Source organism: Grampus griseus (genome assembly GCF_964374135.1).
Source record: "Grampus griseus genome assembly, chromosome: 8".
Classification (NCBI taxonomy): Eukaryota; Metazoa; Chordata; class Mammalia; order Artiodactyla; family Delphinidae; genus Grampus; species Grampus griseus.
The window spans coordinates 67,140,800-67,153,573 of NC_139002.1; the positions used below are offsets into that span (position 1 = coordinate 67,140,800).

General features: G+C 45.2%; 1 protein-coding gene across 1 annotated transcript in view; it reads right to left on the reverse strand.

Annotated features, from left to right (window-relative positions):
* Positions 1–12,774, reverse strand: part of DKK3 (dickkopf WNT signaling pathway inhibitor 3) — a 48,310-nt gene that overhangs the window by 30,033 nt on the left and 5,503 nt on the right. The window contains exons 3-4 of the mRNA XM_082660240.1: positions 10,958–11,095; positions 7,751–7,834 (exon numbers count right to left, since the gene is read on the reverse strand). Of these exons, the coding sequence (XP_082516366.1) occupies positions 7,751–7,834; positions 10,958–11,095 (222 nt within the window). The remainder of the gene's footprint in view (positions 1–7,750; positions 7,835–10,957; positions 11,096–12,774) is intronic.

Consider the following 12,774-nt stretch of genomic DNA (forward strand, 5'->3'; position numbering starts at 1 on the left):
GCAGGGAACACGGAGTTTCTAGCAAAATGCATTACTCAAGAGGGCGAGGCAGAGCTCTAGAGAACTTAGCCCAAGGCCACAAACATCAGTGGGAAGAGGCCCCTGGAGTCCTGAAACACAGCCTCAGCTTCCAGGGAAATTCCACTCCTTTTTTGCAGTAGGTTGATGGGAACCAGGGGAGAAGCCAGTTAGAACCCAGTGTTAATTACCTGTCAATAATAATGAGCCTTATGCAAAGAGCTTTCATAAACCTTGCCTTACAAGACTCTCCCCCAATTCTGTGAACCGGGGATTAGCTTCACTGGATAAAGAAAGAAACTGAATCACAGAGAGCTTGTGAGGGTCAGGACAGCTTTGAACCCAGGTGGGCCTCACATCTTGTTCAGACCTCATTCTGCCCCCAGACTGACCGACAGGGAAGGTCTGCATTTTCTGGGACTTGGCCACACACCCCTGCCCGCTACCACACCCCCAGCAGGACTCTCCAGGAGGCTGGGCCTTTGGGAACTGACTGACGTTCTCTAAGGAACCCACGCCGTCCGCCAATGCACTTCTGTTAAACTAAACCCCAGTGACTCCTCGGCATGGTGCCCTCTGCAAGTCCATGAAATTGACAAGGGTGACTCCAGCCTCGGAAATCAGGGCAGAGGGAGCAGGCAAAGCTGACACCCCACGTGCATTTACTCTGTGAGGAATGAACAAGCTGGGGACAAGGAGAACCCGAGGACCAACAGGGGAAGAGGCCATTCAACACGCTTTCTCTGCCCACTCTCTTACTGGGTCTCTCTGGGCTTTGAAGTAACAGGATGCTTGCTGTTCAGTGCAAAACAAACAAATCTTGGAGAAGTTCAGCCACAGCTCACCATCCTTCTTCCCCCAGACTTGAACACAAATAACACTAAGCACCCTCGCAGCAGAGGAGACACTGAGTTCACCCTGGTGGAGAATTCCACTGTCATCGTCCACAGTCCGCTGTCTGCCCTGACCATTCTCTTGGACAAGGAAGTCGCGGGGTTACTCAAATCACGACTATCTGGGCGATGTGGGTAGTGAAATGTGTCTACCTAGGCCCTCAGAAGTCTCCGGCAATATCCTGGAGTTGGTTGTATGTGATTGAACCTGTAGGTTCCAATAAGGTATGTTCGGCTGGAGAAACAAACAGACCTGCTCTTTCATATCATATTCTAATGTAAAAACAGAAAAGACAACAAATGCACAACGTGCTAAGCTCTGTCGCTCTGAGCTGTATTTTAATGAGAGGACGCGTCCCTTCAAAATGGTGCCTTGGCTAATTGGGCCAGATCCTTCGTATTTGCGGACATGGTTATAAACAAAAGCCTTGCATGTGTGCATAACGGCCTGTCTGCTCTCTAGCTTCCAACAAGCCACTTTCCTCCTAACCCCTTGCGCGAAAGCAGCACAGCACCGGTCAGCCCACCCAGTGGCCCATGAAGGGGAGAGGCGGAGGGCTCCACACAAAAGCCTCACAGAAAGACGTCAGACCGCATCACCATCGCCGGTGCGCTCAGGTGAAATAAGACATCATGTCCTTTTCCCCTTTCGCATGTGAGAGCAAAAACAGACCCACGCCTTGCACGTACTGTGTTAGGTTTTCTAGACGGGCCTATAGTGTTACCGTCTGTGACTTTCCGTGGGCCTCCTTGGGTTACCATACATATGAATACACACCCCAGCATGTGAAGAAAGGAAAATATGGGGGTGCTTGGTGAATATTTTTAATTGAATTCATCTGGGAGTTTTAAATCCTGAAAATTTAGCTCCTGTTTATAGTAGCTTAAGGTTGGAACAGCATGCGATTTTTGTCCTTTTGAGTGGCAAGCCTCCCTTTTCCACTTAAGAGAATGTCTCATTGGCACATAACGCATTTTCCAGAGCCAACTGTAACAATCATTAAATTGCCAAACTGTGGAATGGGACAGTGGTGATGACGTTCGGTTGTTCTCATGCCTTTGAAGGCAATCGAGTCTTTACGGCTTCCCACTCAGAAAAAGGAGCTCCACGTCTCTTTACGCTTGAGTCCCAGCTCAGTTGCGTTGGGACAATGGTAACCCAGGAACCAAAGAGGATTCGAATGGAAGGATTCTGTGGGCATCTGAGACCAGACCTTGCTTCTCTGACTGCTGGCAAGGCGTTTGACAAAGAGCAAGGCTCTGGAGTGAGGTAACACACCACCGTTCCTGCCATATGACCTCCCTTTCGCAAGTGCCTTGCAAAGTCTCCAGGCTGTTCTCTAAAGACCCATGGGATTCACCAGGCACTGGCTGGTCAAGCATCAGATGCCCCAGGTCACCCTTCTAGCCAATCAAATTGGAGCTCATTCTCATAGAGAAACTTGCTGAGTTAAATTCCAAGGGCCTGAGCAGGAATCTGGAAAAACTCAGTGAGGCTCTACCTTCTGGATTTCTCGGATATGTCTCTCCTTGTCACTCTCCTGCATTCTCAGGACCATCGTACACAGGGGTTCATGATCAACGTATGAGCCTACATCTGCAGGCATGGGGATTCTGGGCCTCCCAGCTGAGCCTGGAACATGGACACACAGGCCGTGCAGACTCAGGAAAACTGCCACAAACTCAGAGGCTGCAGCACACAAGTGCAGGCAGCTGCTCCCTGAGCCGCGCACGCTCTTGGCATCTTTGAGGTGTGGTCTCTCAGTCACCCGCCACTCTCAGAGCCTTGGTTCTCCCCGTCACAGGGCTCAAAGCCTGACACAGCTGCCTCACTCGGAGGGCAGAGCGGGGAGCATGGGATGTGCACCTGGGCCTCCAGCAGGTACAGAGGTGCTCATAGCAGTGCTGTTGCCCTCTGGGCTCTGGGAAGCTCTCCAGAGCAAAACTATACTATCATGCAATCATATACCTTTTTTTTCTTGAACACAAAAGCTTTCTTTTTGTAGTCCACAGCCCTGAGAGTTGTGTTTCCCCTGCCCTTTCACAGAGACTTAAATCTGGAACATTCTAAAGCTTTTTCCCTCTTGGTACCATCTGTCTGTCCGGGTTTTTTTCTATTTTTCTGTTTTTTTTCTTCTCTCTCTCCCCACCTTCAAAAGCTGGTCTCTCCTCCCTCCTGACCTTAGTCAATCCTGTCTTTGTTTCACAGGCTTCTGTACTTTCAGAGTCAGGAGAGATGGTGAAAATCATTGCCTTATTTAAAGATGAGGGAAATGAGGTGACCTAGTTTATATGTGACAAACTCATGCTTCCAGCCTCTGCCACTAAGTCTCTCTTCATTTCACCAAATGGCTTGCCCTCCATCAGCTCCCAGGTCCCTTGAATGGGGTGTCTCACCACCACACAAAGCTGACTGGACTCCCCCAGCCTGCAGTAAATGTCTGAGCACTGTGCCAAAACAAGCAAAAAGAACCCATCCAGTCAGCAGAGGGAAGGAAATAATAAAAACCAGAGAGGAAATAAATAAAATACAGATTAAAAAAACAATATAAAAAAAATCAATAAAACCAAGAGCTGGTTCTTTGAAAGGGTAAACAAAATCGACAAACCTCTGGCCAGGCTCACTAAGAAGAAAAAAGAGAGGACCCAAATAAAATAAGAAATGAAAGAGGAGACATAACAACCAATGCCACAGAAATACAAAAAGCCATAAGAGAATACTATGAACAGTTATATGCCAACAAATTCGACAATCTAGAAGCAATGGACAAGTTTCTAGAAGCATACAGCCCACCAAAATTGAATCAAGAAATAGATAATTTGAATAGACCAATCACTAGAGATGAAATAGAATCTGTAATTTAAAAACTTCCTACAAACAAAAGTCCCAGACCAGATGGCTTCACAGGTGAATTCTACCAAATATACAGAAAAGAATTTCTACCAATCTTTCTCAAACTCTTTCAAAAAACTGAAGAGGACGGAACACTCCCAAAGACATTCTATGAAGCCACCATCACCCTGATACCAAAACCAGACAAAGACGCCACCAAAAAAGAAAATCACAGGCCAATATCTTTTTTTTTTGCAGTACGCGGGCCTCTCACCGTTGTGGCCTCTCCCATTGCGGAGCACACGCTCCGAACGCACAGGCTCCAGATGCGCAGGCTCAGCGGCCATGGCTCACGGGCCCAGCCGCTCCGCAGCATGTGGGATCCTCCCGGACCCAGGCACGAACCCGTGTCCCCTGCATCGGCAGGCGGACTCTCAACCACTGTGCCACCAGGGAAGCCCGGGGCCAATATCTTTGATGAATATAGATGCAAAAATTCTCAACAAAATATTAGCAAACCGAATCAAACAACACATTAAAAAGATCATAGACCGTGACCATGTGGATTCATCCTAAGCTCACAAGGATGGTTCAACATACACAAATCAGCACCACATAAACAAAAGAAAAGACAAAACCGCATGATCATCTCAATAGATGCAGAAAAGGCATTTGACAAAATTCAATGTCCATTCATAATAAAAACTCTTACTAAAGTGGGCATAGAGGGAACATATCTCAACATTATAAACGCTATTCATGACAAACCCACAGCCAATATAATACTTAACGGTGAAAAGCTGAAAGCCTTCCTGCTAAAATCTGGAACAAGACAAGGATGCCCACTCTTACCTCTTCTATTCAACATAGTATTGGAAGTTCTAGCCGGCCATAGCAATCAGATGAGAAAAAGAAATAAAAGATATCCAAATTGGAAGGGAAGAGGTAAAACTGTCATTTTATGCAGATCACGATTCTATGTATTGAAAACCCTAAAGACTCCACACAAAAACTACTAGAACTGATAAACGAATTCAGCGAGATAGCAGGATACAAGATTAACATACAGAAATCGGTTGCATTTCTTTACACTAAAAATGAAATACCAGAAAGAGAAAGTAAAAAAAAACAGACCCTTTTAAAATTGCATCAAAAAAATAAATTACTTAGGAATAAACCTGACCAAGGAGGTGAAAGACTTACATGCTGAGAACTATAAAACACTGTTAAAGGAAATTAAAGATGGTTCAAAGAAATGGAAAGCTATCCCATGCTCTCGGATTGGAAGAATTAATATTGTTAAAATGGCCATACTACCCAAAGCAATCTACAGATTGAATGCAATCCCTATCAAATTACCCATGACATTTTTCACAGAACTAGAACAAATAATCCTAAAATTTATATGGAACCATAAAAGATCCAGAATTGCCAAAGCAATCCTGAGGAAAAAGAACAAAGCTGGAGGCATAACCCTCTCAGACTTCAGACAATACTACAAAGTTACACTAATCAAAACAGCATGGTATTGGCACAAAAACAGACATATGGATCAATGGAATGGAATAGAGAGCCCAGAAATAAACCCATACGCCTATGGTCAATTAATCTTCAACAAAGGAGGCAAGAATATACAATGGAGAAAAGACAGTCTCTTCAGCAAGTGGTGTTGGGAAAGTTGGAGAGCCTCATGTAAATCAATGAAGTTAGAACACACCCTCTCACCATACACAAAAATAAACTCGAAATGGCTTAAAGACTTAAATATAAGACATGACACCATAAAACTCCTAGAAGAGAACATAGGCAAAACATTCTCTGACATAAATCATACCAATGTTTTCTTAGGTCAGTCTCCCAAGGAAATAGAAATAAAAGCAAAAATAAACAAATGGGACCTAATCAAACTCATAAGCTTTTGCACAGCAAAGGAAACCATACACAAAATGAAAAGACAACCTACAGACTGGGAGAAAATATCTGCAAAAGATTCAACCAACAAGGGCTTAATTTCCAAAATATACAAACAGCTCATATAACTCAATAACAAAAAAACAAACAACCCAATTTAAAAATGCGCAGAAGACCTAAATAGAAGACCTATGTCTCCAAAGAAGACATACAGATGGCCAAGAGGTACATGAAAAGATGCTCAGCATTGCTAATTATTAGAGAAATGCAAATCAAAACTACAATGAGGTACCACCTCACATCAGTCAGGATGGCCATCATTAAAAAGTCTACAAATAACAAATGCTGGAGAGGGTGTGGAGAAAAGGGGAACTTCTTACACTGTTGGTGGGACTGTAAATTGGTACAGCCACTATGGAGAACAGTATAGAGGTTCCTTAAAAAACTAAAAATAGAACTACCATATGACCCAGCAATCCCACTCCTGGGCATATATCTGGAGAAAACTATAATTCGAAAAGATGCATGCACCTCAGTGTTCATAGCAACATTATTTACAATAACCAAGACATAGAAGCAACCTAAATGTCCACTGACAGATAAATGGATAAAGAAGGTGTGGTACATATACATAATGGAATACTACTCAGCCATAAAAAAGAATTAAATAATGCCATTTGCAGCAACATAGATGCAACTAGAGATTATCACACTAAGTGATAAACAGAAAGAGAAAGACAAATACTATATAATATCACTTACACGTGGAATCTAAAACATGACACAAACGAACCTATTTACGAAACACACTCACAGACACAGAAAGCGAACTTATGGTTACCAAGGGGGAAAAGGGTTGGGAGAGGAATAAATTAGGAGTTTGGGGTTAGCAGATACAAACTAATATATATAAAATAGATAAACAACAAGGTCCCACTATATAGCACAGGGAACTACATTCAATATCCTGTAATATACCATAATGAAAAGAATACGAAAAAGAATATATATATGCATACGTATAACTGAATCACGTTGCTGTACAACAGAAACTAACACAACATTGCAAATCAACTATACTTCAATAAAAATAAATGGGTAAATAAATATTAAAAAAAAAAGGACCCATCGACTACCAACCACAGCAACACCACCTAACAATGATGGGTACACTGCTTCTTTTCCTGTGCTAAGGCCACAAGGGGTGAGGGAATATCCTGGATCCCCTCAGAAGGCTGGGGATGCGTTCTGCACCTCAGAGAAGAACGTGCAGTGGGAAGTTTGCATAACGTGCCTGGGCACAGAGAGGCTGGCCCTCGCAGGCCCCATAGAGCAGGCACCATGTCACACGGCAGTTGCCTTGTCCTCTCCTCACCAGGCCTCTGCATCTGAAACCAGCCACCTCTTTGCGAAGATAAGGTACAGCTGAGTCACCTCCCGTCTGGGAGTCTGGACACCAGTGACTCGGCCTGGGTCATCCCCCAACCTACGCCAGGCTTTTCTTCTGTGAAATGATGTCTCTCTCCATGTTCAGAATCTATAATTCTCTAAAAAGCAGCCCACCTTTGGACTGAGCAGCAGGCCACTGAGTAGCGGGTGCAATCACAAGGGGCCCAGCGAGAAGCCTGGAGCAGGGGGACACCTTTCCAATGGGCCACTGGGTTCCACTTAAGGTTTTCTTGCTCTCAAACTGCCAGACCGGGGCTGGGATCATAAATGACGTGGGTCATGCCAGAGGTTTTAGGGTATTTTCAGGTCGGATGCACCAGGTCTTGTTACTAGGGACCCTGACCAATGCACCCGATACTTCAGTGTTCCCCTTCCAAGGCTGAGCCTCAGCCATGCAAATGACAACCGAATTGAACGTGTCCTGCCATTTCTGAGGCAAAGTGCATATGGAGGCAGAGCCTGTTACCAGACTGCGGCTGTCTGGCCAGAAATGTAGGCATTGGGGAATCTTGGCAGAAACGAAAACAGGAGAGGTGCAGGGGAGCCAGCTCCCTCCTGCAGCCACTCTGAAGTCTGGGCCAGCTCTGGCAGGCTCAGCAAAGGAGTGTGTGTCTCGGGTGTGAGCACGGGGAAGATGACCACTCACGTGGCTCCTTTTGCCTTCTTCGTCGCCCATTGACGTAATGACCGTCTCTGAAAAGACCATCTGTCCAGTCTGGTTGTTGGTGATCTATAGGAGAACAAGTACAATGAATGTGAAATAGGAGGAATTCTGGACAAATCCCACAGGTTGTTTTTTTGTTTTACTGTTTTCTATTTTCTGAAGCAGAAGCACCTGTCAAAGTAGACAGAATGCCCACTCCCTCCCCTCTTCTTAAATGCATTTTTTTTTATATTTATTTTTTAAATTTTCTTTATTTTTTTGGCTGCCTCGGGTCTTAGTTGCAGCATGTGGGATCTTTCGTTACGGCACGCGGGCTTCTCTCTATTTGTGGCGTGTGGGTTTTCTCTCTAGTTGTGGCACGCGTGGGCTCTGTAGTTTGCAGCACGCAGGCTTAGTTGCCCAGCAGCATGTGGGATCTTAGCTCCCCAATCAGGGATTGAACCTGCGTCCCCTGCATTGGAAGGCAGATTCTTTACCACGGGACCACCAGGGGAGTCCTGTCCCCCTTTCTTTCTGAGCTCCAACAGCAGCGTCAGACGGTGCAGCGATAAGAGATGTAACAGAGCCTACAGCATGGGGCCGAGGAGGTCTATGTAAAGCACACAGCCCGTCACCTCGCAAATATTCAGCGCTAGCTATTTTTATCATTCCTGGGGCTCATTTACTTGAAACTCAGTGTCAGCTTTCTTTTCAACTACAGGTCTGGGTATTGAAAGAAGCAGGTTTTAGCTATAGCTGCCCCACTTCCTGATTCTGGGGAACTGTTTTGTTTCATCAAAAAAGTGCTTAAGTACTATGGGAGGCCTGGCCCTGTATTCCTCTATCCGTTGCCTGCCTTCTGTAAACAGGAACAGGCACCTCAAAGCTGAGCCTTAGAAACCTGACGTGGAACCCAGGCTATTCCCACCCGATCCAAGGCCACGTCAAACCTCTGTGTTGGTGATAAAGACAGAAAGACACCCAGGAGCTAGGAGACCTGTGTTCTTTGAGCCCTGCCTCAGACACCAATGACCATCTAGTATGTAACCTGGAACAAATCATTTCTATTCTCTGATTCACAGTTTTCTCATTTCTAGGTCATCTTTAAAGTTCCTGCCAGCTCTAATGTCACAGGCGTCTGCAGCCAAAACAAAGTGGAAACTCTTAGGCTAATGTGCAATAGTGGATCAAATTCTAGTTCTAATTCCAGTTCTGAGGAGATAAGGATCATGTCTTCATCAACATACTTTATTTTTATCTAAATAATTCCTCTCTCTGGCAAAGAGATGATGTCTTCTTCCTTTATGCCAGATTTTTACAGGATTAACCAATGTTATATTTTTTTTAATTGTACAGTCCTATATGTATAGGTTGCAGGACTTCTCAGAGCCTTTATTATAGTAAGGTGCATTTTTGTATCTCTAGGAAGAGAAATATGTACAATGTTTTCCAAACATGTTTCACCCCTGAGCCCTTCTTTTATAAAGCATCACACAGGACAGGAGCTCCATGGAACCCGCTTGAGAACTACTACACAGTGCGGATACCGTAACTTTACTGTAAGAACAACAACAACAAGAATTTGCTGCTGGATAGCACTTCATAGTTTACAATGACTCTCACATACTTTAAGTTATTGGACCCCCATAATACCGTAATGTAGATGTTGATATCCCTATTTGCTAAACGCAGTTAGTGAGGGTCATGAAATTGAAGTAAGTTTTTCAAAATCACACTAGTTACCGGTAGGACTCACGTTTGGGTATTCTGATATCTACAAGGAGAAAATATAAGAAGCAGCTGAAACTACTGGCTGATTATTCTCAGAAAGGATGACTTAATACTGGTTTTGACAAGAATAAAACAATCACTTTTGGAAACATTCTCCAGTCTTCAGACAAGCAATGCGAAAGGATTCTGCTGCGCAGGTGGCTCATTTTTTTATGCGGGGGGTACACTCTGGAGCTGGGCCATCAGTATGTAGCAGAAGAGCCACACAGAGGCTACTTTATAGTCAAGGCAATGGCCCATGAAAATGGACCCCTTTATCCTCTACAGCACAGAAGTGCTATTGTTTCAACCCATTACCTGGGCACTTGAACAAAAGCAGGTCTCTTTTGTGAGAGCCGTCATGGCCTTGCATGTAGGCATTGAGATGAGATCAGAGGTCAAGCTCCTTGATGCTCACAACAGAAGGTCAACTCTACAGCCTCTAACAATGACCCTGAACATCTGCACACCAGACTCTCTTCGAGAGAACACAGGCCAAGTGGTTTGCTCCCAAAGTCCTGCCAAACTCATATGGGAGACATCTCACACTAGGGGCAAGCTAATGTCACATTCCTCTAGGTTTGCAACATTTTCTTCCTCGAGTCAGACTGAGAACAAACCGCTTGCTCTTCGTGCAAGATATTGGACCAAGAGACACTTAAGATGTGTGGTAGGTTAGGAAACACTCTGCTGTAGAATTCTGAATGGATAACCAGCAAACAAAAGAATATTTCATCTCCTGGCAATAGAGGCTTTTTCTTCTGAAGGCTGAGTATTATCACATTTGCGGTCCTCCTAAGGAAATGGTGAAGATCTATTCACTACAGCATGAACTCTATTTCAACTCACTACTGAAACACGGATAAAAACCTGTGAAATAGGGCTTCCCTGGTGGTGCAGTGGTTAAGAGTCCGCCTGCCGATGCAGGGGACACGGGTTCGTGCCCCGGTCCGGGAAGATCCCACATGCCACAGAGCGGCTGGGCCCGTGAGCCATGGCCGCTGAGCCTGCACATCCGAAGCCTGTGCTCCACAGACGGAGAGGCCACAACGGTGAAAGGCCCGCGTACCGCAAAAAAAAAAAAAAAAAAAAAACCTGTGAAATAAATTCCTCAAATTCGATACTAGGAAAGTATCTCTCTAAACACTTGTTTGCTTCCTTTGAGACAAACGATAAAAATCCCTGAACATTCCTTTGCAATTGGACTGGCAGGAAGAGTAGAGTTATATTTACTGCTTAAATACAAAAGCAATTTATGTTTTTGATACATATCTTTCCCCCTTTAAATAGCTCCCTCACTCCCTATGGTTTTTAACATGTATTTTACTATCCTCATTTGTATTTTTTGGCTTGTATATCAAACATGTAAACAAGACCTTAGTCCTCTGATGGGACCAGGCGACGAAGAAAGGAGGAAGTGCTGGCCACGACCATCCTTACCTTGTGAATTTCTCGGTGGACGTGGATGGTGTTATTTCCAACCTTGGTTTCCGTGTTGGTCTCATTGTGATAGCTGGGAGGTAAGCGTGCCAGGTTCACTTCTGATGACGTTTTAGCAGCAGCCTCTTCTGCCTCCATCTAATTAAATCAATGGATTTAATGAGCAATATTGTTTTCTCTTGATACAAATCAGAGTCCATTAGAAAAAAAGAACCACTTCTCTTTTCCTCCTCTGCAATTACAGTGGTGCTGATGATAGTAGGTACCAGTAATTGAGTACCCAGTAGAACAAGACGTTGTTCTAAATGTCTACGTATATCATTGCCTTACATCTCACAACCTCCCTGTGAGGTGGGTGTTAACGGCCCCACTTTACAAGTGGGGCAACCGAGGCTCAGGAAGACTAGATAACTTCCCAAGACTTTCAGTGGAGGGCAGAGTCGAGATTTGAGAATGCCTCTGTTGAACAGTCTTGACCCCCGTATAGATGCTCTCGGTGCCACGCCCATCTCCCCGTGGCCTAATCGGGAGGTCACCCACATTTGTTCCCTTATGTGCCAACAACCACCTCTGTCTCTCTTCGAGAGCATTCTCTGGCTGCAGAAGTGTGCTCAGTCTGCACAGGCCCCACGGGTTAGGGAGTGAGCACTCCAGGGACAACCCTTAAGCAGTGAAGGACAGGCTACGGGGGTAAGTACCCCAGTGCCCTCTCCCTTCAGTGGGACGGTCTCTCTCCAAGGACCCCAGGGGGATTGAGCCCTAGTTGTCCCTAGCAGTAACCTGCTCATCAGCACAGCCTTTATTGCCTCTCTTCTTTTCCATCTCACTTTCCCACTTCCTCCTCGTGTTTCTGGGGTCACATCACAAATGAATTATTTGCTCCCAAATCCTTGTTGCAGGGCCAGGTTGGGGTGGGGACCCAACCTAGGACAGCCCCTTCCCCACTGCAGGTGGCGCCACAGCTATGTCTCTTCCCCACCCACCCCTTAAGTACAAGAGGGACCCCTGTAGAGGGTCAGGTGACTAGCTCCCGGGGTGCACCCTCCTCCTGGCTCTTCTTGCACAAGTGTCCTTTTCTGATGCCACGTTTCTCAGGCCACTGTCCACAAACCATGAGCTTCCATGACATCTATACCAGACATGTCAGTCAACTTAAATCTGTACTCAATTCCAGCCCCAGTCCTGATGAGTGGGCAGGTGACAGTGTGACCAGTCACAGTTGATTGGACTCAAACAGAGGTCATGTCATCGACTAACTGAGCCAACCCCACACTCTCTCTAGGAATTTAAAATGAGAGACACTGAGAGAAGTTGTAGCTGGTGCTTGGCAATTTTCCAACAGTGCAATCTTTGACTCTGGGCTATTCTTATTCCTTTAAAGGAATCCTCAAAAAAGATTCTATTTTAAAAATCACTGTCCTCCATTCCCTTACATACTACGTGAGGCCCCCTCTTTTCCTTTCTCTCCCATCCAGATTTGCTGACCTGGGTATACATGGGGAAAGAATTCCCATGTCTCAATGTAGCACAAAGACACTGCACCAGAAGTGTGAAGAAAGTCTGGTCAGCATAAAGGACCAGATAACCAACCAAGGACTTGGTCAGCAACCGCTGTGTTTGACCCTGAGACAACTCCTCACATGTCTGAACCCTGGTCACTGGCTCCGTCATCACCATCACAGTCGTCATCATCATCACCTCCATGCTTGGGCATCAGCTATGTCTCAGCCATTGCACCAGCTCCTTCCATACCTCCTTAAATATTCACAGCAACCGTTAAGAGGAAGTGTTATTACCCTCATTTTGCAGATGAAAAG